The sequence below is a fragment of the Sinohyriopsis cumingii genome, chromosome 16, assembly GCF_028554795.1.
Source record: "Sinohyriopsis cumingii isolate HCF-2022 chromosome 16, ASM2855479v2, whole genome shotgun sequence".
Classification (NCBI taxonomy): domain Eukaryota; kingdom Metazoa; phylum Mollusca; class Bivalvia; order Unionida; family Unionidae; genus Sinohyriopsis; species Sinohyriopsis cumingii.
Genome location: NC_142976.1, coordinates 31,813,963 through 31,840,688, shown reverse-complemented (window position 1 = coordinate 31,840,688; position 26,726 = coordinate 31,813,963). Strand labels below are relative to the sequence as shown.

At 35.5% G+C, this 26,726-nt stretch overlaps 1 protein-coding gene and 1 long non-coding RNA gene across 2 annotated transcripts in view; one reads left to right on the top strand and one right to left on the bottom strand.

Annotated features, from left to right (window-relative positions):
* LOC149780157 (putative serine/threonine-protein kinase roco11) overlaps positions 1 to 16,772 on the top strand; it is a 34,918-nt gene extending 18,146 nt beyond the window's left edge. The window contains exon 5 of the mRNA XM_089936912.1: positions 16,552 to 16,772. Coding sequence (XP_089793038.1) covers positions 16,552 to 16,647 — 96 coding nt within the window. The 3' untranslated portion in view covers positions 16,648 to 16,772. The remainder of the gene's footprint in view (positions 1 to 16,551) is intronic.
* Positions 16,773 to 23,221: 6,449 nt separating this feature from the next.
* Positions 23,222 to 26,479, bottom strand: LOC149780156 (uncharacterized). Its single transcript, XR_016414880.1, has 3 exons — positions 26,220 to 26,479; positions 25,436 to 25,579; positions 23,222 to 23,655 (listed from the first exon to the last, which is right to left on the bottom strand). It is a non-coding gene; the product is annotated as an uncharacterized LOC149780156 (long non-coding RNA).
* Positions 26,480 to 26,726: the final 247 nt, after the last annotated feature.

Sequence of the window (26,726 nt, the reverse complement as noted above, 5' to 3'; positions counted from 1 at the left end):
GTATTTTTTATAAAGCTCACTTACTAAACAAAGGTGTTTGAGGAAAAATAAAATGTCAGAAACAATGCTTTTGCATTATGGACTTTTATACCACCAAACATAATCAAATATATCAAACTGCACCATTTCTGACCCCCTCCCCCCCTTGCTTGATGTGCCATTGCACACTAAGCTAAAGCTCTAGATTTATATTCCCAGATGTTGGCATATCTCATCGCAGGATTTCATGGAAAAGTACAGGTCTCTAAGCAAATAAGGGAGCACAGTTTTTGCAGTAACACTTGGAAAGAGTTTGGTTTTGTGTGGCCAGTGATGTGTATTGCCTCTCTGAAGCTCTATCAAATGGCTAGACTTTCGTGAATGCATGTATGTCTCAAACTGTTTTGTATGTTATTATCAAAATTGAAGAGACCTTATGTTGCTTTATGAGTGAATTTCTTTTTGTTATATACCCATACATCCAACCATTATGCTTTTGGCATAATCATTGCACGTTTTTTTCACTAAATTATGCATTACACGTAAATATATTCGGATTATGCGTTTTTGGTATATCCCCCTCCAAAAAAAATTAATAATTTGTTTTCTCATTTTTATTAACATCCCATTAATCCCACTGACCATATTCTAGAAAAGACAGCTTCTATATAACTACGACATAAGAGTATGCTTGTCCGTAGACTTACATGCACTTTCCTAACAGTATTATGTTATTTATAGCAGTTGCCCTATTTTCAAGAAACAGGCTGGTTCTACTTTTAAACTTTTGACCTTGGTTTCTATTTATAACAGCTGTATGGCTTAGTTAGGAGAGAACAGACTGGTTTTCTAACTTGTAATCTTTGCTCGCAGATTCTTTGTTCAAATTCATATCTGGTACAGAACCAGTCTGTAGGTATTTGGCACTAAAAGTCAAGTTGGATTTATACTAGTTGATGCATGTGTTAGAGCAAAAAATGTTTTTCAAATAATTTCACAGATGGATTGAAAAGATGAAAATTCGATTCAGAGAGGAATACATGAATTACATATTTCAGCATTCCTTGGGACTCAGTATTAAGAGGTTAGTGTTAGGACTGGTCGGCCCGGTGTCAGGATAATGTGACTGGGTGGGACATCATGCTACATGTCTGCAGCATGATGCCCCAGTGCTAGACATCACTATAAACTGCCACACTGCAGACATAGTAGCGATATGACTGAAAAATTGTTAAAGCTACGTTAAAAATCCAAATCACATCACATCACACATATTTCAGCATTCCATTCTAGAGCAGCTTCATGCCCCTTGCAGGCTGTGTGGAAAGGATTTTAATATTGGTGGTGTTAAAACAAAGAAACCTTGAATTAGATCACTTTACTAACTCCAGTACTAAGGTAACATCTTTTCTTACAGCAGAACTATATTGTGGACACAAATTTTATAAATGCAGAGGTGCTATATACTGAGTTCTTAAAAGAACATGGACTACCCCTAGCGGTAGAAGACTATGTTGGTCCTTTGTTCAAACAGATGTTTCCTGATTCCAAAGTTGCAGAAAATATGCATGTGCAAGAACAAAATCATCTAATATTGTTAGGTGTTTAGCAGAAGATACTTCACTTAAAATTGCAGAAGCTATGAAAATTGATCCATTTAGTATTGCAACAGACAGGAATAGTGATTATGATGACAAAAAGTTGTCCCCAGTCTGTGTAAGAGACAGACAACAAAAAGGGCAAAGTCAGAGTGCTCTTCTTTCATAACTAGAATTAACAGTAGATTTCACTGGAGAAAATAATTTTTTATTTGCTTGATAATGCTTTGAATAAATATAAGTTGGCAGAACTGTATGGGGTTTTCAGCTGATACTGCATCAGTGACGACTGGAATTCATAAAGAAGTTGCATACTATATTTTGAAAAATGTCTCCATCATTGTTCATATCAGGTTGTCTCTGTCATATGATGCACCATGCTGCAGGAAAGGCTGTTGATAAATTAGAAGGAGAACTCCTGAAGTATCAAGTTGGCACTCTTCCTGACAATTTACTTTATGCAGACAGAGTTTATATTTTTTCCCAGCTAAAGACCCAATAACAGGAAGATATAAATTTCCTCTTCTTGGTCAGGTTATGAAAGGAATATTGGTTCTGTACCATTCTAATGCTGACTGTGAGAGATTGTTCAGCATTGTTAACAAAAGTAAATCTAAATTCAGATCCAGGCTCTGTAACCCAGCACATAGTGTACTACTGGTGTGCAAAACTTTTATAGTCTCAGCTGGCACAGAGTGTTTTGTAATGCAATATGAGAGTCTGTTGTTTTTTAAAGCTCAAAGTGTTATATACAAAAACTTGAAGCAGTAATTGATGTTAAAAGTCCAGAAGGATAAATAAATCATTTTATACATGTGCTCATTGAATTTTTATCATGTTATATGTGGATTGCTCTTTTTCTGTTAGGATTACTCTTTTTGTTAACTTCGATTACACTTTTTCCTCACCAGGCATTGGCATGTATGTATACCTGTTGTTGTTGTTGTTCTTTGGATTTTTTAAAAACTCGGTCAGGCACAGCAGAAGACATCAAGGGTTTCTTTTTAAAAGTGGTTCCTAGCACATAGACACTATGACTGAGACAACCGGCCAGAGATAACCAAACTGGAATAGAAAAAGTAAAGTTAGCAAAACAGATTTCTCTGTTGCATGGGTGAGAAATAAGTGATGAGTACTAATGATCTCCTTCCCCTTGGCCAAGAAATGAAGGGAATGGCATACCTAGGGACACCTGCAGTTAGTGACTCAGTTGAGACCTATTTACAACCCAGTAATTAAATCAGATCTAATTTCATCTCCAGTTGTATTTCCATTGGCACAGATCCTCCATCGACATACCTTATTATGTACTTTGAGCAGCATAGGCTAGTGTCTCACTTGCTGTTGCTAAGATTGAATCTTTCAATTGGTTTATAGGTTTTGACAAAATAGAGGAGGTATGTTACAATTCAAATGTAATTAGGATTCTGCTTCCCAAGTTGTGTTTGTCAACTCTGATCGGCAATTTCAGTTGTATCTCTTGCCCATTTAGGCCCTTAAGTTACACAGCTTTTAGGAGTGCCAAAGGAAAATGTAAAGGAAGGATAAGATTATCTCTTCCTTTAAGAGGCTCCACTGATATTTCAGTATTCACCATCTGTAGCTGGATGTTGCCCATACTATCAATAGAGCTTAACGGTTGCTCACTGAGAGAGACCTCTTATTCATGGGGATAAAACACATGAAGTTAGACTATCACTACTTAGTGGACAAATCTCGTTCGTTTGTCATTTTAGGATATGGTGAAGGCTGCATTTTGTCGACCATACACAACCTTTTCTTTTTAACTTCAGTCCTTTTCAAACCAGAGCCAATGTATATTTCTCTTGCTCAGTTGTTGATGTACAAACAGTGAGCAGTATTATAACAACAGTTAAGTGGCTGTGCTACAACATGAGTATTGTTTCGCTTTTTACTTAGAGCCCCATCCTTATTAAACTCATTCAACTTAGCAATAGAAACAGGTAATATATTACTGAATTAAAAAGTAGCTTTTTGGTGGGGGAGACTTTTTTTAATTAGCTGATGTGCCAGTGATAAGTCTGACTGGGTTGATGTATGTGTTCCGAGAATTTATCAAATAGGAGGATGGTGCATCTGGCATGGATGAGGTTTTTTTCATTGTGGAAAGAGTAAATCTAAACATTTAGGTGATAGGTAAGTATTAGATAATCAAAATTAGTTTTATACCCCCAAAAACAACATTTTTATAACATGTGATCTTTAAAATAGTGATTGTATGAGAATGCACAATAAACAAGTCACAAAACGATGACAGTCAGCATAGTATAGTTTAATCATATTTCTCTTTTTTATTGTCATTACACATTATGCGATTTAGGAGAGATTTCTTTTTCAACATGTGTTAAATCACATGACCTATCTGACCATCTGTATTTATGAGAAATAAATTTGCTTTACTTTTTAGTTTATTCAGTGACATCCAGTAACATTTGTTTACAGATGAATAAAAATAAAAGCAATTCCAGCTAATAGAAAAAGATATCTGCCAATCTGCCCTATATGTTGGGTATCAGTACTGTAGTTAAGATTTGTGTTTATGTCCTTTTTCTAGACATTAATACCTTCAGAGTCATTTAATGTATGTTTAGATAAATTATGTGCATTACATCAGCATTTATAGAATAGTAGGTCAGTGTGACTTATATTTTATAGTCCAGCAATTTTGGTTTCCTTTGTGTTTTATGTTTAGTTCGTATTTGTGCTTCTTTGGGCCCAGTGGTTACAGCATCTACCTCAGATGCAGGAGGTTGTGGGTTTGAACCCTGGCTGAGTCATACCAGCGATTTATAAAAATGGTACTAAGAGCCACCTGGCTTGGTGCTCAGCATCAAGAGGTCAGTGTTAGGGCTGGTTGGCCTGGTGTCAGGATTATGTGACTGCATGGGACACGATGCTACTTGTTTGTGGCATGGTGACCCAGTGCTAGACATTACCATAAACTGCCTCACTGCAGATATTGTAGTGATATGACTGAAAATTTGCTAAAGCTACTTTAATAAATTGACTCACACACACTCATTTTTTTCCAGCTGTAATGCTTTTGGAGTTACATAACTTGGCATATAGTTGCCTTATGAGGAGTACTCATTCCAAGTGTAAGAATTAAATCACTGTCCCAAATGTTCATGGTTCAATGAGATCTGCTTATCTTTGCATTGAGCTCAGATTCAGGTCATTTTAGCAGACACTGTAACTCACAATTACATAAGTGTGTCTTGTGGAATACATGTATAATACCCTTTTCAGTCAAAGTTAAGTGACTGTAACATGTAAGTCATGCACTACTTATCATAAAAGTCATGGTATCTGATGGTGTCATGAGGAATACTGCATTTTTCATTAACAACAGGGTCACTGTGACCAATATTTCATGGTTTAATGATTGTCCATGAATTACATTTTTTCTGCTGATTACACATTGCATGTATGTCATTTTTGTGATTAGTTAATGCTAACCAGATGTGCTTATTCTTGTATGTACTTGAACCTGCACAATCTAACTTCGAATCATATAATTTTTAGCTTAATTGTTCATACATCAAAGTGCTTATGGCATGGCCCATTGACAGTTGTGAAGTTCTATATGACCCCCTGTTAGTCGTTGGGGTGGGATGCTCCCAATATTTATTTGAATTACTGAGGAATTCCCACCCTGGCTTGTTTTTGTAGGAAGTGAAATTAGTGATAGAGAAAGGTAAAGCTCCGAGCCCCCAGTCAGCAATACCGACAATTAAATTATTAAGAACACAAGGGTGAAATCAAAAAGAATAACAATTTAATACATAATACAAATTAAACGATATTAAGTTCTCAAACAGTCTGCTTCCTCTCGACCATGTGACAACCTATTTCATCACGTGATTTTAGTGTGAGATGGCTTTCCCCTGTACTTGGTTTCTACTCATCTGAGTTTACTACACAAATTGCTTTCCTCCTTCCGGCGTTCTCCGATTCTTCCTGTCCTCCTCCCCTTTTGTCTTCCTTTCTCCTCCTCCTTTTCTTTCTCTCTTTCCTTCAACGAGGCTTGTTCCCCGCCTAATTCTATTCTCTATTTCTCCTTCTGGCGTTCTCCACCTATTTCTATCCTGTCTGTCTGAGACTCGGGACTTCACTACTCTGTCCCCAAAAGCTTCCTACGAAAAACACAAGGATGTTAGCATATTTGTTAGCCATCTCGCTCACACTAAATCAACAATCACTCAATCATCAGATCAAGGTTATCTACATCTTTGGTCACGCATTCATGCACATCGAAAAACACACACGTTCTTATAAAAACAATGTTGCAATAAGAACGGTATCCTACTTATCATACAGAAATCAGTAAATTGCGTCACATCAATATATATATATATATATATTTTCTTAACCTCATTATTCTCAACAATATCACAATAATCCAACGCATTTCTGTACATTACACTCCCACAAGTGTACACAATTATTAAAATATCCATATTATTTAAATTTACACACTGCAACCATTTTACAAGCTACCATTTAATTCACAATGGCAAAATCTAAAATATCACATGAATAAATATACTATATTACTACGAAGTAACTAAATAGCAAAATACAATATTAATTCTGCCGAGCGAGCAATCTACATAATCGTAGCTCATTTCTCAAGTACGCATGTAAATTAAACAATACAAGGGTAATTCTACGTGCTAACGATTCTAGTAAGTAAATATACATACTGCACTTAATTACAATTACAATGCCGTAACATTCTGCAACAATCGAGCAAATAACTCACTGACCATTACGAAGCTTTCTGTCCTTAGAATGTACTAAGAGTTTTCCCGCCAAATCACAAGTGGCTCCCTCAGAGTGAGTATATTCTGCTTTACCAGTATGATGGCTTACGAATCACTAACTCGTTACCAGTTCAAGTGACTGTTAAGTTCTGGTTCAAATTGATGGCCCCACCCTTCCTCAGTTCTGATTGGATATCAATTCTACCCCCAGTCGGTCAAGCTTAACAGACATGCCTCAGGCCATCTGTCAAGCGGAGGGATTTACAATAGCATCGAGGGTCCTTTGTTCTTAAAACAAAGCTTTTAACATCCATATGCTAGTGTTAACACCTAACGAAGGGTTCTTGTACAAACAAAATCGCCGTAACAGTGTAGGGTCGACATACTCATTGCGCTAACCCATTCTTTTGTTCCTGACTTACATAATCGCGGGCAGGCAAATGTGACAATCCCCCCACGCTTGAGAATAAAATCGGGATTTTATTCAACAAATTGCTTGAAATGCAAATGCGCGTAATAAAATAACAAAATTAGAGCGACACTACACGCTGACTACGGACACGAATATACACACAACATACGGTTATCTACAAAGCGATCTATGACATTTCAGCGCTCCGACTCATGAAATCAGCGCCTACTTTCTCGGTTCCTTTCACGTATCTAATCTGCATCTGGTACTGCTGTAAGAACAGCGACCATCGCATCAAGTGTCCATTCAACAATTTCGCCTGCGCAAGATAGGCGAGAGGTTGGTGGTCAGTTTCCAATATGAACCTGCGTCCGTATAATTACCGCTTGAACCGTAATATTCCAAACACGATTCCTAGGCATTCTCTGTCTGATATGGAGCAGTTCTTCTCGGCAGCAGACAATTTCCGACTGCCGTACGTGAAATATACCAATTCACGTGTGACGACGCAGGTTTTATCTGTCCGATTAAGTCCATCGCAACGCATCGAAATGGTTCATCGATAATGGGTGTACTCCCCAAGGGGAAGGGTCGATGATCCGTTTTCTTTGCCATTCTCTGACACTTGTCACAGGAGAGACAGAACCGTTTGACATCTCCCTGGACCCCTGGCCAGTAGAATTCTTTGATAAGATGGTCACACGTCTTAGCAATTCCCAGGTGTCCTCCCAGGAGACTTTCCTGCACGAGTTTTAACACTTTGCCTCGCTTCTCTTTCAACACGACAACTTGCCTAAAGTGTTCACGGCCTTTCCTGGCGTGGTGATACAAGATTCCCTTCTTGTACTCAAACTTCACCGCGCCATTTGGAGTCTCTTTCTCTGTTCCTGCTGCAGCATATTTGTGCAACCGCGCCAGAGTTGCGTCTTCCTGTTGCAGTTTCCTCAACTCTGCCGGAAGAACGTTACTGACTGGTGTCGACGTAACTTCTATCGGCATCGCTTCCGTCTGACGACTCTTGGACCTGGTTTCCACAGCACTCATCGGCATCGCTGTGCAGGTTTCGGGGTTTGGTTGAGGCAACAAATATTGACATCCCAGTATGATGTCATGTGATAGACCATCCAAGCATGCAGCTTCAATTTTCCCCTTCACGTACGGTGAATCGAGGTCAATGACAGCCACTGGCAACGAGTCACGCGCACTGTTCGCATACTGAACTTCGATTACCTCCCCTGTGTAATCTTCGGGCTTCACGTATTTCTTGTCGACAAGGGCTGGAACGCTACACCCAGTGTCATACAAGATGGTGGCACCTCATTATTCTCAACAATATCACAAAAATCCAACACATTTCTGTACATTACACTCCCACAAGTGTACACAATTATTCAAATATCCATATTATTTAAATTTACACACTGCAACCATTTTACAAGCTACCATTTAATTCACAATGGCAAAATCTAAAATATCACATGAATAAATATACTATATTACTACGAAGTAACTAAACAGCGAAATACAATATTAATCCTGCCGAGCGAGCAATCTACATAATCATAGCTCATTTCTCAAGTAAATTAAACAATACAAGGGTAATTCTATGTGCTAACGATTCTAGTAAGTAAATATGCATACTGCACTTAATTACAATTACAATGCCGTAACATTCTGCAACAATCGAGCAAATAACTCACTGACATTTACGAAGCTTTCTGTCCTTAGAATGTACTAAGAGTTTTCCTGCCAAATCACGAGTGGATCCCTCGGAGTGAATATATTCTGCTTTACCAGTACGACAGCTTACGAATCACTAACTCATTATCAGTTCAAGTGACTGTTAAGTTCTGGTTCGAATTGATGGCTCCACCCTTCCTCAGTTCTGATTGGATATCAATTCTACCCCCAGTAGGTACAGCTTAACAGACATGCCTCAGGCCATCTGTCAAGTGGAGAGATTTACAATAGCATCGAGGGTCCTTTGTTCTTAAAACAAAGCTTTTAACATCCATATGCTAGTGTTAACACCTAATGAAGGGTTCTTGTACAAACAAAATCGCCGTAACAGTGTAGGGTCGACATACTCATTGCGCTAACCCATTCCTTTGTTCCTGACTTACGTAATCGTGGGCAGGCAAACGTGACAACAGTCATCTTTCCATTCATCAGCGTAAGGTTGTGCATGAATGATTACTATGAAATGTTACACATTCATCCCAAGGTCTAGTTGGTCCTAAATTAAAAATGGTGGTATTCATTCAACCAGTAAGGCTACAATAGCAGCCCTCTTGAAAATCTTGCTATTGCTGTTTGTTGTCACTAGATGGTCGTATCAACATGGGATTTTCATGAATGGGAATTTGATGTCAAGTTGGTCCTAATGGAAAATGATGCCCATCTGACCTCATATATACTGGTAGCAGCCATATATCTTGTTAACGCTACTTCTTCTGAATGGATGGTCATATCAACATTACATTTTCACCAGAAGACACATGAAGTTTTGTGGGTTTTAAATGAAAATGTTGCAAGTCTGACATCTAATACGGCTATTGACTTGAAAATCTACCATAACAAATATGTCTGATTGAGCATTTCTCTAAGAACCTAATTAAGTGCCAACCGTGTTTTAATAACTGACTTCCGGAAGTATTTCTTGTATTGTTGCACTGAATTAAAAGCTGGCCTCCTTTGTATTATCATGTTGATTATGTCTTTTGAATCAAATAAAGGAGGTGGAATAAAAGAAAAGTTAAAAGGCATGAAAATCCAACAAATTTAAAATCTAGCGGCCCCAGTCATATGTCGGGTGAACTCACTTCATTTGATCAATCGAACACTTATAAATGTTATGGGTAGGTAACATAAACTACCTTAAATTAACCATTTCATAACTGTGATCGAAGATAACAAGGCAGCCAAGCAAAATGAATACTTTGTAAAATAAAGAGCTTGATTTCACAGATACGGACCATTGTGGGCAAGCGAGTTTCAGAGAATTCTTGAACCGGCACTTAGAGATATCCTCAAGGATGATAAGAAGTTTCATTATTACATCCAATGAAATCACAACATCAATATTGTACTAATTGAACAATACAAAAATTGAGTTTTGACGTAGATGATTGTCTCACGAAATAATTGTCACTTGTTTTTGGAAGAAAGGAGTCTTGTTTGGTGGTGTATCAACAGTTAGTCTAGTTCCCTGCTCTGTGAACTCCCGATTTGGCAGGATAATATTAAACACCTCTGCGGGAACCAGACTCATCAAGAAAACAGAAAGCAGTGACGTAATACAGATTTTTTTGCATACACGTGATGGTTGCTGAAACCAGTTAAAACGATCTTTCATATATTGGACATTTTGAAAATAAATTTTATTTAAACAGAATAACGAACAACTTCATTAGAAAAAGCATGTTATTAAAAATTATTAGCGACGTGATTATAAAATGAGGATTTAGTCAATAAACAGCCCAGTTCCCTAATGCCCCTCCCCCCCATGGTTTTCTCGCTGTCGAAGCAATTTTTTTCTCAATATTTGGAGGTCCCTCTGCAACTTGCACCTCGCTTATTGTGTGGTCTATGTTTGTGGACCCCATTGTGCATGAGTTATCAAGGGAGAGGTGTATATCAGGAAGAAATTCCATTTGTTTCATACAGTCATTCCTGCAAAGAAAGGTGTACAATCTCATTAAAAATATTCTCAGGCATATGACTTAATTTTCAAAGGAAATATAGTCTTCTTTTTTCAATTTCAGGGTCAATTTGGTTGAGTCAAAGCATGTTTCGCTCATTGCAGACCTGGTCTTGCAAGGAAATTTTAGAATGTGCTTAACACATTGATGCTCAAATACATCTAATCTTTGAATGCCTTTTGATCCAATCTTTGACCAAACCTTGCAACCATAAAGCTCTGTTAGAATAACAGTTTTCTTATATAGACTTGCTGTGGTTAAGGGATTTAATTTACATTCTGTTTTCCTGATCACTAGAAAGGAATATACTGATTTTCTTCCTTTTGTACATACCTTTTCCACTTTTGCTATGCAGCTCATGTTAGCGCTCATAGGGATATCTATGTGTTCGGTTGTTTGGGAAATCAGAACAAGTGTGGGCAAATTCTCCACTTAAAGTTGCAATCTTTCTTCTGTCTGTTTCATTTGAAGATGATAATGCAACTCCTGTTTTCATTGATTTTAATATTCCAGTTTACCGAGTACAAGTGAGCGATATCAATCATTGCTTGTAAATGAGCAGGGGTTGTCATTATGAGGGGTGATATCATCAGCCAATGCAGGGTTCCCAGCAGAAATTGATCCTCCAATTATTCCTGATTTGGAATCTTCTAACAGATTTAACAAATCATTATTATATACCAGATACAGAAGTGTGGAAAGCACTCCGCCTTGTCGGACACCTTGTCAGATTGGTATAGGTTCAGATTTAGTGCCATATATAGTAACAATGATTCTATAATAACAGTGAGGAGTTTGCCAGAAATTCCCAATAGGAAAAGCTTTGTGAAAATGCCTTCATGCCATAAAGTGTCAAACAACTTCCTTATGTTCACAAATGTGGCATAGATTTTCAATTCTAATTCCAGGTTAGCAAAGATAGCTTCAGGTAAGATAAACGATGCTGCTATGCAGTTCAATCCCTTTTGGAAGCCCTGCTGTTGAGTATAGGAAAATTTAACAATTTCAGCATTTTGGTTTTGTACCATTAATCAAGTCTAATGTATACACATTTTTCAAAAAGTTTATACCAAGCATGTAGTAAAGATACATCCTTATAGTTGTCAAGGTATTTTTACACTTTCCTCCATATTCACAGATTGGCACAATTATGATGACTTTCCAGTCAGATGGTATATTACATTGTTTAAGAATTGCATTGATTAAATTTGTAATAGCTTCTATAAGTTTTTGGCCCCCATATCTTATGTGGTCATTATCTACACCATCCATCCCAAGCGCTTTACATAGCTTAAGTTGTTTTATGGATGATGCTATTTCATCAAATATAAAATCTGCATTCAGAATGGAGTCTTGAAGATTGGTTTTTTATTCATCGTAGGTTTATTGAATGTAGTACTGAATGAAGTATTCACTGGGGTTTATAGGTGTTTAAAGTATCTGGCAAATAAGTTAGCTATCTCTTGTGGACTGGATGCTGTTTCTCCATAAAATTTTAGTTTGAAACAGCTTTTAGAGTTTCTGATATCTAGCTCTGCTGCTTCATCTATATCTTCGTATGTGTTTATAGCCTACTCTTGAATTTGTTAAAATTCTCTCTTGGCATCCTTATAGTGTTTGTAGGTGACATACCTTAGCCCCCTGGGTCTCCCATTTACAATCCATATCCTTCTAAACTGTCTAGCCCTTTCATGTGCTTCATGGACATTCTTTGACCAGTAAGGTTTTATAAATGGATTATTAGTCCTTTTAAGGATATTGTGTATTGCAGCCTCTTTTATAATAACCACTGGTGTATTATTTAATTCTTCTATTTGTTTTTGACTTAACGTGATGGAATATAATAATTCATTTATTCCTTTGTCAACCTCTAGTTGGTACTAGATAAGCCTTCGTGTGTCAGCTGTGTACAATGAAGGGAAGGATATATGGGGAGAGTCGGAATACCTTGCGACTGGGACAGAGAAGTTACTATACTCTAAAGTATCCTGATTTGCAAAGACTTGGTAGCCATTTACATACTGAAACAAACTTTTGCCAATAAGAAAATAGTCAAGAGTTGTTTTAAGAGTAAAAGAATATTGCCTTGTCATGCAAAGTGAATTTTAAGCTGGGGCATGTGATTCTGTTTTTAAGCAACGTGGCCTGAGCCTGTGTCTGAAATATATTTGAGCAGTTCTATTCAAAGAAAGATGTTTCAAATGCCAACGAATATCAGCACAGCTGATACAGTGTATAAGTATCACTTTGACAGAGCATGGAGGAAAACATTGCTTTAAGTTAAATATTTTGAGAGGTTAATAACCACATGAGTTAATTTAATATGACCTTGTTTATTTATTTTCGTGTTTTAATTACATTCATTTCAACCTTTTGTCAAAATTATTGTAAAAAAAAATAGTGTTCTTTTGAGTAGATGGAATCTGAGTTGGGGCTGATGAAATTGGAGTCAGAACTGGTGGTATTGGAGTTGGGGCTGATGGAATTGGAGTCAGGGCTAGTGTTTTTTGTTTTGAAGTCACATGCCATGTAACTGTGTCAGAAAAATTGCTTTCTTTCAACAATAGCATCTTACCATAAAGTCAAGTGAGCTTATGTAATGGCCATGTATCCATCTTGCGTACATGAGTCAACTATCATCAGTCAACAGTTGCTTTTCTCACCTTCTCAAAAACCACTAGACCAAATTAAAGCATATAACAAATGTTTGTACTTTTCCAGCTTAGACCTGAAAATTCCCAAAAGGAGAGAAACTAGGTGGAAAATTCAGATAAGAAAGAAAGTTAATCAAAAATTACAATCTTTGTACCATTCTTATTTTCTGAGGAAATAATGAAAAACAACTCATAAAAGTAAAACTCAGTAGTTACATGTTATTTTATGATTTTGGGGGAATAGTACAACAGTTTTGCAGTGCTGGATTCTTTGACATTGTTTAGCATTGAGCAACACTATTGTGGCATGTTTAGCATTCAGCAACACCATTGTGGCAATGCACACTGTCAAATTCATTGGCTTCCTTACCAATCAGGACCATACCTGTATAATTGATTGCAGACTGCTAAATTCATTGACTATCTGATCAATCATAACCTTACCTTCTATATGTGATTGTACTCTATCAATCAGAATCACACCTGATATAACTGAATGCACACTGCCAAATTAATTGACTACCTGATGGAACATAATGATACCTCTCTAACTGATTGCACATTGTCAAATTCATTGAATAACTGACCAATCATAACCATACATGTATAACTGATGACAGGTATAGTTATGTTTGATAAGGAAGACAATGAATTTGACAGTGTGCAATCACTTGTAGAAGGTATGGTTATGCTTGATACCTGCATAACTGACTGCACACTGCCAAATTCATTAACTACCTTAACAATCATAACCATTCCTTCTAGAACTGATTGCACATTGTCAAATCTGTTGACTACCTGATCAGCCAGAATGGTACCTGTATAACTAACTGCACAATGTCTAATTCATTGACTACCTGATCAATATAAGTGATTGCTCTCTGTCAAATTAATTGACTACCTTGAGACCAAGCACACCTGCTATAACTGATTGCACAGTGTACGGTTCATTGACTACCTTATCAAGCATAACCATATATGTATACATAATTGCACACTGGTGACATTTCTTTGAGTAACATGGACAACAATGACGTCAGTAGAGAAAAATATTTTTAGGCTATTTTTTTGTAAACCAATTTTGTTATTCTTTGGAAAATGACCTTTGTGCTTATCTATATACACATATTAGAAGTATTTTTGTTTCTTTTAAAAGGGAATGTTGCTATTTTGTGGCTTCATTAACATTTACAGTGAGAAAAGAAAGGTATGTCTGCAATACAAACTGATTAAACCTTTGGGACAGATTTAGGGAACTAATCATAGTATATTTGTAATGTACCTGTATAAAATCAACATTTAGATGGCAATGCAGTGTGCTTGTGTGAAAAAGTCAAATTAAATTAAACAAAATTCCCAGATATAATTAGTGGTTGCCTTCCAAATTCTTTAAAACTTTCTATTTTGAGTTGACCTTGGTCTTAAGTTTAAGTGACCTTATATTATGATTCTATGTCTGGCATGAGGTAGGCCTCAACTGTCATCTACTGTATGTCATCCACCAACAATTTCTGTTTTCTCGCATGCATTAGGCCTCATCTGTTAAAATGTCATCCATCAACAATTACTTTTTTCTGGCATGCATCAGGCCTCATCTGTCATAATGTCATACACCAACAATTGCCTTTTCTGGCATGCATCAGGCCTCTTATGTCATTTGTCATATGTTATCCATCAACAGTTTCTGTTTTCTGGCATGCATCAGGCCTTATCTGTCACAATGTCATCCATCAACAATTTGTTTTTCCCATGCATTAGGCCTCATCTGTTATAATGTCATCTATCAACAATTTCTGTATTCTGGCATGCATCAGGCCTCTTATGTCATTTGTCATATATCATCTATCAACAATTTCTGTTTTCTGGCATGCATTAGGCCTCATCTGTTACAATGTCATCTATCAACAATTTCTGTATTCTGGCATGCATCAGGCCTCTTATGTCATTTGTCATGTCATCTGTCAACAATTTCTGTTTTTGGCATGCATCAGGCCTCTTATGTCATTTGTCATGTCATCTGTCAACAATTTCTGTATTCTGGCATGCATCAGGCCTCTTATGTCATTTGTCATGTCATCTATCAACAATTTCTGTATTCTGGCATGCATCAGGCCTCTTATGGCATTTGTCATGTCATCTGTCAACAATTTCTGTTTTTGGCATGCATCAGGCCTCATCTGTCATAATGTCATACACCAACAATAGCCTTTTCTGGCATGCATCAGGCTTCTTGTGTCATAATGTCATCCATGAACAACTGCTTTTTTCTGGCATGCATCAGGCCTTATCCATCATAATGTCATCCATCAACAATTTGTTTTCACATATGCATTAGGCATTATCTGTTATAATGTCATCCATCAAAAATTTCTGGATTCTGGCATTCATCAGATCTCATCTGTCATAATGTCATCCATCAACAATGTCTCTTTTCTGCATGCAACAGGACTCATTTTTCATAATGTCATCCATTAACAGTTTCTGTGTTCTGGCATGCATCAGGCCATTCATGTCATTTGTTATAATGTCATACACCAATAATTTCTGCTTTCTGGTGTGCATCAGGCCTCATCTGTTATAATGTCATCATCAGCAATTTCTTTTCCAAAATGCATCAGGCCTCATATGTCATAATGTCATCCACAAACAATTGTTGTTTTCCAGCATGCATCAGGCCTCTTATGTCCTAATGTCATCCATCAACAGTTTCTATTTTCCAGCATGCGTCAGGCCTTATTTGTAATCTGTCATAATGTCATCCATCAACAGTTGCTGTTTTCTGGCATGCATCTTCTGTAATCTGCCATCCATCAACAGTTACTGTTTTCAACATCTTAATAATCACTGGAGCAGTTAGTAATATGATACCTATTGCTGTTTGCCCATGTGTACTGATACCTTTATTCTTTTCTCGGATGGACCGTTCCGGTGGCCTAGTGGTTAGAGCATCCGCCTCGGATGCAGGAGGTCGTGGGTTCGATCCCCGGCCGAGTCATACCAGAGACTTTAAAAATGGTACTAACAACTGCCTCGCTTGGCGTTCAGCATTAAGAGGTTAGTGTTAGGACTGGTCGGCCTGGTGTCAGGATAATGTGACTGGGTGGGACATCATGCTACATGTCTGCGGCATGATGCCCCAGTGTTAGACATCACTATAAACTGCCACATTGCAGACATCATAGCGATATGACTGAAAAATTGTTAAAGCTACATTAAAAATCAAAATCACATCACATTACTTTTCTCAGTCGGCATTTTTCAAAATAGGACCAACATATTGAAAAACCCACTATGCATTGTTTATTGCACTTGTGCATAATAGAGAAAAGTTTTCTTGTAATTTAAAAATGGTGCACTCTTAATTTCATAATGTATATGTATGTATTTAGGATTTTATACAATTTGTTTCCTGCCTTCCAGCTGTTACTGGTACCTTTTCATCCCCAGCAACCAGTGACACTGACATGTTCATGCGTATGGCATATCTCTTGGTGGATGTTGGATCGCAGGTCTTGAGACAACTTTTTCACCATCACACAGTCACTCCCACCTGCACTCTGGATCAATATCTGGCCAACAGTAGGACCTCTATAGATAGGCTTTACAACTGGGAGATACTCAAACAGTCACAGATGGACATCATCTTTCCAACAAGCGGAAGTTCCAACCTGGAGAATTATGATATTACTCTCTTGTCTGCACTATTCACCCACATCGTTCATCCACTAAGCAAGAAGGAGAAGAAACTGATAAAATATTTGAAAGAAGACAGAAATGAAATTTATGCACATGCCAGTTCTTGCAAGATGAATATCAATGAGTACCAGACATGTTGGAACAGTGTCAGTTCTACACTGATATCCCTCTGTAAACAGTGTGGTGACCCAAACTTTGAGAATAAAATATCGATGGAGATTCAACGCATTCATGTTACAACTGTTCCAGCTGGATCCTACCTCAGTATACTCAAAACTTGGTTCAACAAAATAAAAGCATTTGAAGATGAATTGCAGGATGTGAAATCAAGACTTTGTGCATTAGAATTAAAGGAAGCATCTCCATAAAGTGATACATAGAGAAACATGCATGCTTCATTTGAAGGAGCAGTTACTATATGTGCCTCAAACAATGTGAAATTGAAAGAATAATTTGAAAATAATGAGAAATAAACATATTCTTGAAATAATACAGACATAGTGAGTCATTAATTACACTTAATTGAAACAAGTATGTAAGGAACATAGATATATCATCAGTCTTTCCATGAATTGAAAAAGGCTATAGTGGTGATCGTGGATTCTGAAAGAAATGTTTCACCAAAATAGATATATATTCATTCATTCCATGAATTGAAAAAGGCTATAGTGGTGATCGTGGATTCGGAAAGAAATGTTTCACCAAAATAGATATATATTCATTCATTCCATGAATTGAAAAAGGCTATAGTGGTGATCGTGGATTCTGAAAGAAATGTTTCACCAAAATAGATATATATTCATTCATTCCATGAATTGAAAAAGGCTATAGTGGTGATCGTGGATTCGGAAAGAAATGTTTCACCAAAATAGATATATATTCATTCATTCCATGAATTGGAAGAAAGATTTTTGACAAGTTAATCTTCACGACACCTGCCTTTTAAATAATCTTAGAAAATTGAGTCTTATATAAATATGCACTGGACTCTATCAATTCCATGGAAAGAAATTCACAAACATACATGACCTGTATGCATGGAAACAATTTATTCATGCACGTGAACTTATGAACACCAAAATAGATATCATGCCTACGATGTCACTCTCTTGTCTACTATTTAATAACATTGTTTATCCTCTAAGCAATAAGGAGAAGAAAATGATTCAGTCTTTAAGAGAAGACAGACATTAAATTTATGGACATGGCAGTTCTTGCAAGATAATATCAACCAGACCTGTTGGAACAGTGTCACTTCAACATTGATGTCCCTAAGTAAACAGTGTGGTGACCCGAACATTGAGAATCAAATAATGTTGGAGATTCAGTGCATTCAAGTTACAGCAATTCCAGCTGGTTCCTACCTCAATATACTCAAAACTTTGTTCAACAGAATAGAAACATTTGAAGATGAATTGCAGGGATTGAAATTTAGATTTGAAGCAGTGGAAGAAAGCATCTTTAAAAGTGATGCATAGAGAAATTCTTACTTTATTTGAAGAAACAGTTGGAAAATCTACCACAAACAACACTCACTTAAAATAACATTTTGAAAATAATGAGATATAAATATACATGTTCCTGAAATAATACAGAAATGTGAGTCATGAATTGGACTTAATGGAAACAAGCATGTCAGCAAAATAGATATATGATCTGTCTTTCCATGAATTGGAAGAAGACAAGTTGATGACCTATACACCTGCCTTGGAACATAAGAAGTACTCATTGAAAAAGTGAGTCTTAACTGAATATGACTTAGATAACCAATTCAAATGGAAAGAAATCAACAGAAATAACTTTTTTTAGTAGAACCTATTTAAGCCAGCAGGTGAACTTAAATAGATGGATAATCTGTTTAAAGTGAATCTAGTTACAGTGATCTCTGTTAGACTGTACATTATTGTTCATAAACATAAAGTACAAAGTTTGGACACAGTTGAATATATTCCATGCTTTTAACTTTGAATAATGTATACATTCAGTTTATGTCAGTAATGATATTTAACAAATTATTTGCTGTAATTAAAATAAACATTTGCATGCATGCATTACACTGACACCAATTCTTTATTTATGTCAGTGGTGACCTTGCAGTGTATACAACTTGCAGAACATAATCCATTAATAACTGGATAGGACCCCTCTTCAGTAAAATAGCATGCACAGAGCCAGACCACCAAAGTTAAATAAAATGAATCTTGAATCCCACTATTAATATTTTGGACTTGCCCACTGCCAAATGTCTTGCACATTTGAGCTTGCCTGGACTGAATTTGGATTTGTAAATTCCTGAAATAACAGACTTGGTTATGACTATTTCACCTGAATACATATTGTGGACCAAGGAATAATGAATTGTTTTTAATGTTCAAAAATCTTCTCTTTGTACATTTTTGTGAATTAGTACAAGTGATATCAATTCATTATTAAATTATCCCCTGTCACCAAAAGTAAAAAGATAAAGAAAAAAACTTGAAAAAACCCCAACAGAATTTCACTAAATGTGACCAAAAGCACCCCAGATGAAAGCCTTGTGGATTTGTAAAAATGATGCCAATCAATAGGCAAATATTGTTGCTGTTTCAAAAATGAAAATTCTTTAAACATCAGTTTTCAAAAATAGCTCAAACAAATTCTGACAAATTTGGTAAATATGCATCCTAGCTTGAAGTTCATTCAAAATTTTGCTAATAGTTGCAATTAGCCATTGATCAAATATTGTTGTCATTACTAAGGAAATAAGATACCATTGCAGTCATTATGAAAACCAAACAAAACAAACATTAATACATTTTTTAAAAATGCTCTAAAGACATCAATCAAATTTGATTGAAGACATCCTGGCATAAAGACCTTTCAGGATTGAAATTGATGTTAATGTGGCATTACATTAAGGTACACAAATCTCAGGTCTGCTTGGGTCTCTTATTTTTCTTGTTCTTGCAGTTTAATGTGTGACTATGTATATTTAATATGACCTATTGGCAGCAAAATTATAACATGCCTTTTTGTACAACATACTGTACAACTATGTATATTTAGTATTGCCTGATGGCAGTTACTGTATACACATCTTTTTTTTTTTTTTTTTACAAATTATATATTCTTGCAGTTAGCTTTATTTGGTATGGGATTGTGGTAGTACTTTCCCTTGGACTTTATTTTTGCAAACCATTTTCTGTTATTGCCAAGAAATATTTTTTATATCTTGTGGCTTTTGACATTTTAAAATTGTATTTATACAATGAAATTTTCAAAGACAATGTTGTTATATGATTATAAGATGAGATGAATAGACAAATGCTACTTCCTGACAGACAAATACTACTTCCAGAAGTGTGTGATGGGGAGAATGGCTTCCTTATCATTAGAATTAAGTTTGACAAGTTATGTGTATGATTTACATTGTCAAAACTTGGGAAGCACATATCGTTATTTTTTTTAGCTATCTAACATTGATATAATGAATAACATATTGCTTAAAACTACATTATTGATCCTTAGAACAGAAAATCTCAAAATTAAAAACAAAATTATATCATCATTTATTAAAAGACAAATTGATAAATATAAAAGTCTTTATTTAAAACATTTACTTAATGTCTTCATTGTGAATAATACTAAAATTGGACCTGGTCAGGTACCTATCATGTATATTGGAACATCGAATGCCTGCCAACCTCCTAGGAAGTGATGTGAGGTTTTTGAAACTCGAAATGTGTTTTGTGGTGCTAGAGGAAGTATTGTACAGTTGAGAACAAATTGTTAAGCCTAATAACAAAATGACTGGAAATTCAAATCAGGATAAAATAAAATATGTTTTCTTTCAAGCATTCAGTATACTTTAAAAAATTAGTTGTAAACTTTGCATGGTCATATAACATCATACACACTAACTCATGTTCACTTGAATAATTACAACCATACAGACACTAAATTAAAAACAAATCAGATTTGTTTAAAATCTATCGGACAGTGAAATACAGTATTTTAATTGAGGACTTGGTTTCTATTAATTCCTACTCCCAAAAATGACCAATGATGATCTTGTGCTGTGCTTTATTTAAAGTTAAATCTGGAGTTTCAATATTTGATTTTGGTATGTTTTGCTTGGTTCATAGATGTCCATTTCTTAAAAGTGCAGCCTTAATAGAAGAATCAATTCCAACAGTATCAATGCCCCCAACTGTCATTCCAGCTACCAAAAATCTCAACCCATTTTGTATTTTATGCAGGGAATATAATCTAACTTCAAATAAATTTTGCCACTGATCGTGAATTGGCCAATAAATTTTCATAAGATTACTTAAGCATTCTTATTCAAGGCTTCAAGGCCATGATGTGTAATAACTTGTCTTATTCAAGGCATGATGTGTTATAGCTTGTGTATTTTTTTTTGGTCCTTAATATCCTATTTCTTTTTATCCATCTTACTTTCTCTGCATAAATAAACCCAGTGTATTCTCCTATAACACGACTGAGAGGACTATCAACCACAAAATCACACCTGCTCAATTAAATAATCTGTAAAATGTTTTTTGTTGTTGTCTGACTGCCTTTATCTTTCTAATATTTATATGACATTTAACTGTATAAACTGTTCATTGGTGATAGTATTCCACGGATTTTGTAACATTGGTCTGTTAGAAAAATTAGGCAACAGGTCTGTGGGAAGGAACTTCTAGTTGGGGCTGTAAGGGTGATGTACTCAGAAGTCACTGCATTTCAAACTTTTTCTAGGCATACTTTTAACTACTAGACTAAGTAAAGAAAACTGACTCTGTAAATGCTACATTATTTGGGTATTTGGGAGTATGCACTGGATCTGCCTCCCACCCCCTTTTAAATCTGCCCATCAGGATTATCCACCATGGAGGTGTTGAAATTTTTTTAAACGAAGACGTTTACTTTAACAGTTCTCAGTTTGAATGAATGGTGACATATTCTTCTTTTTTATGACAGATGTGTTTATATCCAGTTGAGTAATCTAATTTTAAACAAATGTTATTCATTATGTCCATGTCAGTTACAGCATGTTAGAAAACATCATTGCTTAAAATTACAAGTCATTATTTTATATTTTCATTTGTTTTCAGGCACTAAATAAAATATTGGACAGAGGAACAAAATAATTACTTTTTGCTGTCTTAAAACCTGCAGAAAGTATGGTAGTTCTTCATTCCTCACCCGAATATAAAATGTCCGCAACTTTCCAGGTTCCTTTTTGGGACATAACAATTTAGCTATTTGTCCCTTGAAATAGTGCAATATAACTTTTAATATTATCTGTATTTTGTACTTGACATTTTCTAAAGTTAATGGTGTTCCTGGCCAGTGACCTTTATTTTGTAAAAACAATGTAATACATATCTAATATTTAAGAGTGTAAGTTAAATATTCAGATCATTGTTAGTAGTGTTTGGGATTTAATTCACAAAACTGTAAGTTCCTTTTAAATTTTCAGTTTGTGTTCTAGAAAAATAAATTGTTTATTAAATTTGACAAAATGTATTGGTTTCTTGTTCATTTCTCTTACTTAGTTTAAGACCATAGGGTGGTAATATTAGTTTATATTGTGTACCTGATTTTTATCATGTTTGTGTACTGTAAATTAAGTTTTTGCCTTCCAGTGTCCATGACAGTGTGCCTACCTGACTTTTTAATACCCTGTATGGTATGATGCCAAGGTTGTGGCCTTGGACACACAATATACAATTTATGAAAGCTAGATATGACTATAAACTGCCATGATGTGGACATGGTAGCGATATGATTGAAAAATTGTTAAAGCTACATCAAAAATCCAAATCACACACACACTCACACGACATTTTTAATACCCTATACAGTATGGTACCTAGGTTAGTACCTTGGGCACACCGTATATAGTTTATGAAGAAATGTAAATACGAAACATACATACATACATTTACACAGAATAGTTGATAGGGACAAATTAGTTTACATAATAAGAACAAAATGTTGTAGTGTTGCCATTTTGTATCAAAATTTCCCAAAGGTCTGCATATGCAGAATATACCCACACCAAAACTGCCTACCCTTCTGCACACGAGATTCTCACGTGAGATCTAACTCGGGTTAGTCTCATGTGCAATTTAACATGCAAATTAGGTAGAACTCACGTGAGCAAATAGATTCTAATAAGAAAATCACATGTGCAGGAATTGTTAACAAGAGCAATATCTTGCTCATGTGAGCCACACCTCTCTCACATGAGCCACACCTCACTCACATGAGCCACACCTCGCTCACGTGAGCAAGATCTGCTCACGTGAGCCACACCTCGCTCATGTGAGCAAGATTTTGCTCATGTGAGCAGCATCTTGCTCACATAAGCAAAAACAACAAAAAACAACTATAGTATTTAGTTTTTATTGAATACAAGAATTAAACAGAGTAAGATCAATATTCAAATCTAGTAATCATAAGCATATAATTCGAGTTCAATTAGTGATCTTTTAATAAGGTAAGACAACTAGAATATGTATGTATGTATGTATGTATGTATGTATGTATGAATGAATGTACCTGTTATATTAATACATCACATTTATTCTAAACACTTTAAGGTCATAATGAAAGATACTGCTGGAAATTTGCTTCACATGAAGACCATTCTTCACTGTTCCAGAAAATTTGAAGCAAACAAAACGTGTAATTGACATTCCTGCTTCTGAATTTCATTATTTGCCAGTCTGCAACAATATTTTCACTTGGAGATTGTTCTCTTTGAATCAATGCACTTCCTGTTGACCACTGAATTTAAGTTAGCAGGCTCAGTTTTGAACTGTTGAAAAATGAAACCTGAAATGGAAATGAAAATGTTGGTAGAAGTTTTTTTTCTTCTGATCACAGCATTTGAGACATTATGTAAGGTTGATTTTTAAAGATTCGTTTTACAAGGTAAAGGCAAAATACATAATTGTAGTTTGGATTAGATGGCACTTTATCACACTGTGAAAATAGAAGCCAACTGTTTTCCCAAGGACACACTTACGCAGCCAACCCAGTCTGAAAATTCATCCTTTGGACTATGAGTCAAATAGCTCTACCAATAGAATTACCATAGTTCAGTAGCAAACATATAAACTGCACTGTTGATGAGATATCTGCAAGCCATGTTGCATATTCCAAATTTGACTACTTCTGGATAAAGATGCCAATGTGTACCCGGGTATCCACCCATAGATAATAATCTGGGTAATAAAAGGAACAACTGGGTACCCGTTAAAAAAAAAGTGTTCACAGGGGCTCATATGGTTGCTTACAATTTACTTGTTATACGTGGTCTGTATAATAATACAATCCTTTCTCAAGTGACCTATTTAAGAATCAACGCTGATATTTCAAGCCTGTCCATCCTAACTTCATGCCTGTCCATGGTTCATGTGCCAATTTTCTCATGACTTAAAACACTCTTGTTTTCAGATCCTGGTGACATTATCTGGGTCAAATAAAATTAAGCACAATATGAATGTCTGGTTTAACTTGGTTACTGTAACATGCACTTCTTATACCACCATGTTAGGACAAAAAGTGAATGAAATGGACAACTATACAGACTGAAATATAAAGATAAAAAAAGTTTGCTACTTAATAACAGTTTTGAAAAAAATCAAATAAAAATTAATGCATTTGTAACTTCTGCATGAATTTTACATCAAACAGTTCCAAGAAAACAGACAGGTTCTTGAATGTGAAACCATTTGCCCTAGATTCATTCTATTATGATACTACACACATAGTAGTCCAGCTTAAATAGAAAATAAATGGCACCAGATATCATTTTTAAAAAAAGAAGAAAAAACAACAACAAAAATAACCCGGGATGTATCAATGCAACTGATGGATGTTATGTAACTGAAAAATGTTAGAGAAAAGAGATTTTGTTAAACTTAAAAACATGTTGCACTGGACCGTCGTTATGGAATGAATCATGGCAGGTTGAGGATAATACAACAATCAACATTTATGGACTTTATGACAATTCGCAAAAGTTACTGTAGACATATACACTAGTCGAAATGACTGTTATGCACAAATAATTTATCAATTTCTTTTGTGTCTGTTCTCATCCATACTACTAATCCACACGAGTTCAGCTGATTTGTGACAAAAATTATAACTGCATATACATTTTTCATACAGTTTTCTGTAATAATGGCATGTAATTTATACTCATTGTGCTCAGATTATGATTTTTGCCACTTATATTAGTAATAATTATGCTTACAGCTCTTTTTGGGGTTGGAACATGTGAACCTACAACAAAGCAGTTCAGCTTCACATTTAATACAATTTCCTTTTGATTGTATACTCTGGTAACCAATCGTTAGGAATGATGGGTACACATTAGAAATTTCCAAAAAACTGACATCTCTATTTCTTGAAAAGTCCTCTGGAAGATTTCTCCAAAACTTTTAGGATACATTTTTCCAAAATATGTACATTTGCAATATATAAAGAAATTCAAAATCTGGTTTCCAATTTTTATATTTAAAAAAAAAATGTATTGGGGGTCCAATTGTAGAGTCTGAAATGCATATGTTATCATGTCAAAAGATTTGAAGCGTATTATACATACCCTTTACTGGAGTTGGAATTTCCTCTAGCATGGCAATGCAGTTTTGTCTGACTTCTTCCTGTTGCTGTAGTGTTTTGCACTTCTTTCAAATGATTGCTAACTTTGTTGTGTTCATTAAATTTTGTGACCTTCATGAAATTTAATCTGTAAAAAGATAAAAATTAGTATAATTGATCTTTTTTTTAATCTATGCAGAACAGAAAGAATGCATTGAAATGAGAAAACGATTTGGTTGGCAAAAGAATCCTAGTCTATAAGTGTATATAAGCATTAAGAAAAGCTGTAATCCTTATCCAATTAAATCTCTTTTAAATTTAACAATCAAAATATTTGACAGACAGGCCAAATGTCTTTTAGGAATAAAATCACGAATTAAGCTACTGCATTTGGTTCTCAATCGTGTATGCTTATCTTGATCCACCCAATCAGCAATAAAATAATAAGAAGAACATTTATGTTTGTACATATTGTTTCAATCGGTAACGCAAGTGCTCATCACTGAGGCGCCCGCATTATTATTGGGGGTCGGGGTAAGAGCCAGACATGGTCGCACAGTTGAATTGTGGAAGGCTTAAATATTCGATGATAGTGTGGTGTAGATATCATTTTTAGAAACAGGAGGTTGAATTATTATCTTTAAGTAAAATCTGAAACAAACCCTTGGCTCAATTTTAAACGACCATGCGAATTTATGCTTATGCTTATAATGTCGATGATTCAGGCTATCCACTTTGATCATTCTATATGCGAAAATTGTAAAAATAAATGAGAAAAAGTAACGTACCTCTTTCTCGGCAAAGAACCAGTCTTTCATAATCCTTGAATTTTCCCTAACAGCACGTCGACGTCTTCCGTTTCGTACTGGACATTAACATCAGTACCGACGTGGACATCTTTAAGTTGGTGTTGGTTTCTATATTTTAATAATGTCCACACTCTTGCTGTCAGAATGTTTTAAGAGCAAACATGTTGCAGGAGAATATTAAATAACTTTCTTCATAAACAGCGTAGCCCTTTCTAATAGAACATGGCCCGCGCGTAAATTTCTGTCTGTTCGGTTTAAAAGTGCTATTCTACATGTACACTGTAGGTCAACATCCAGCATCTGTTGAGTTTATCTGAGGCGCTATAAAGGGTAAATTATTAGTAAACACGTTGTTGTACGCATAGGGGCTTGTATCATTGATTACAATATAAAAGTCAGTCATACATTTAGTATAAAAATAATACTTTTATTATTTTATACTACTGTATGACTGACATTTAAATTGTAAGCAACGATGCGAGCCCT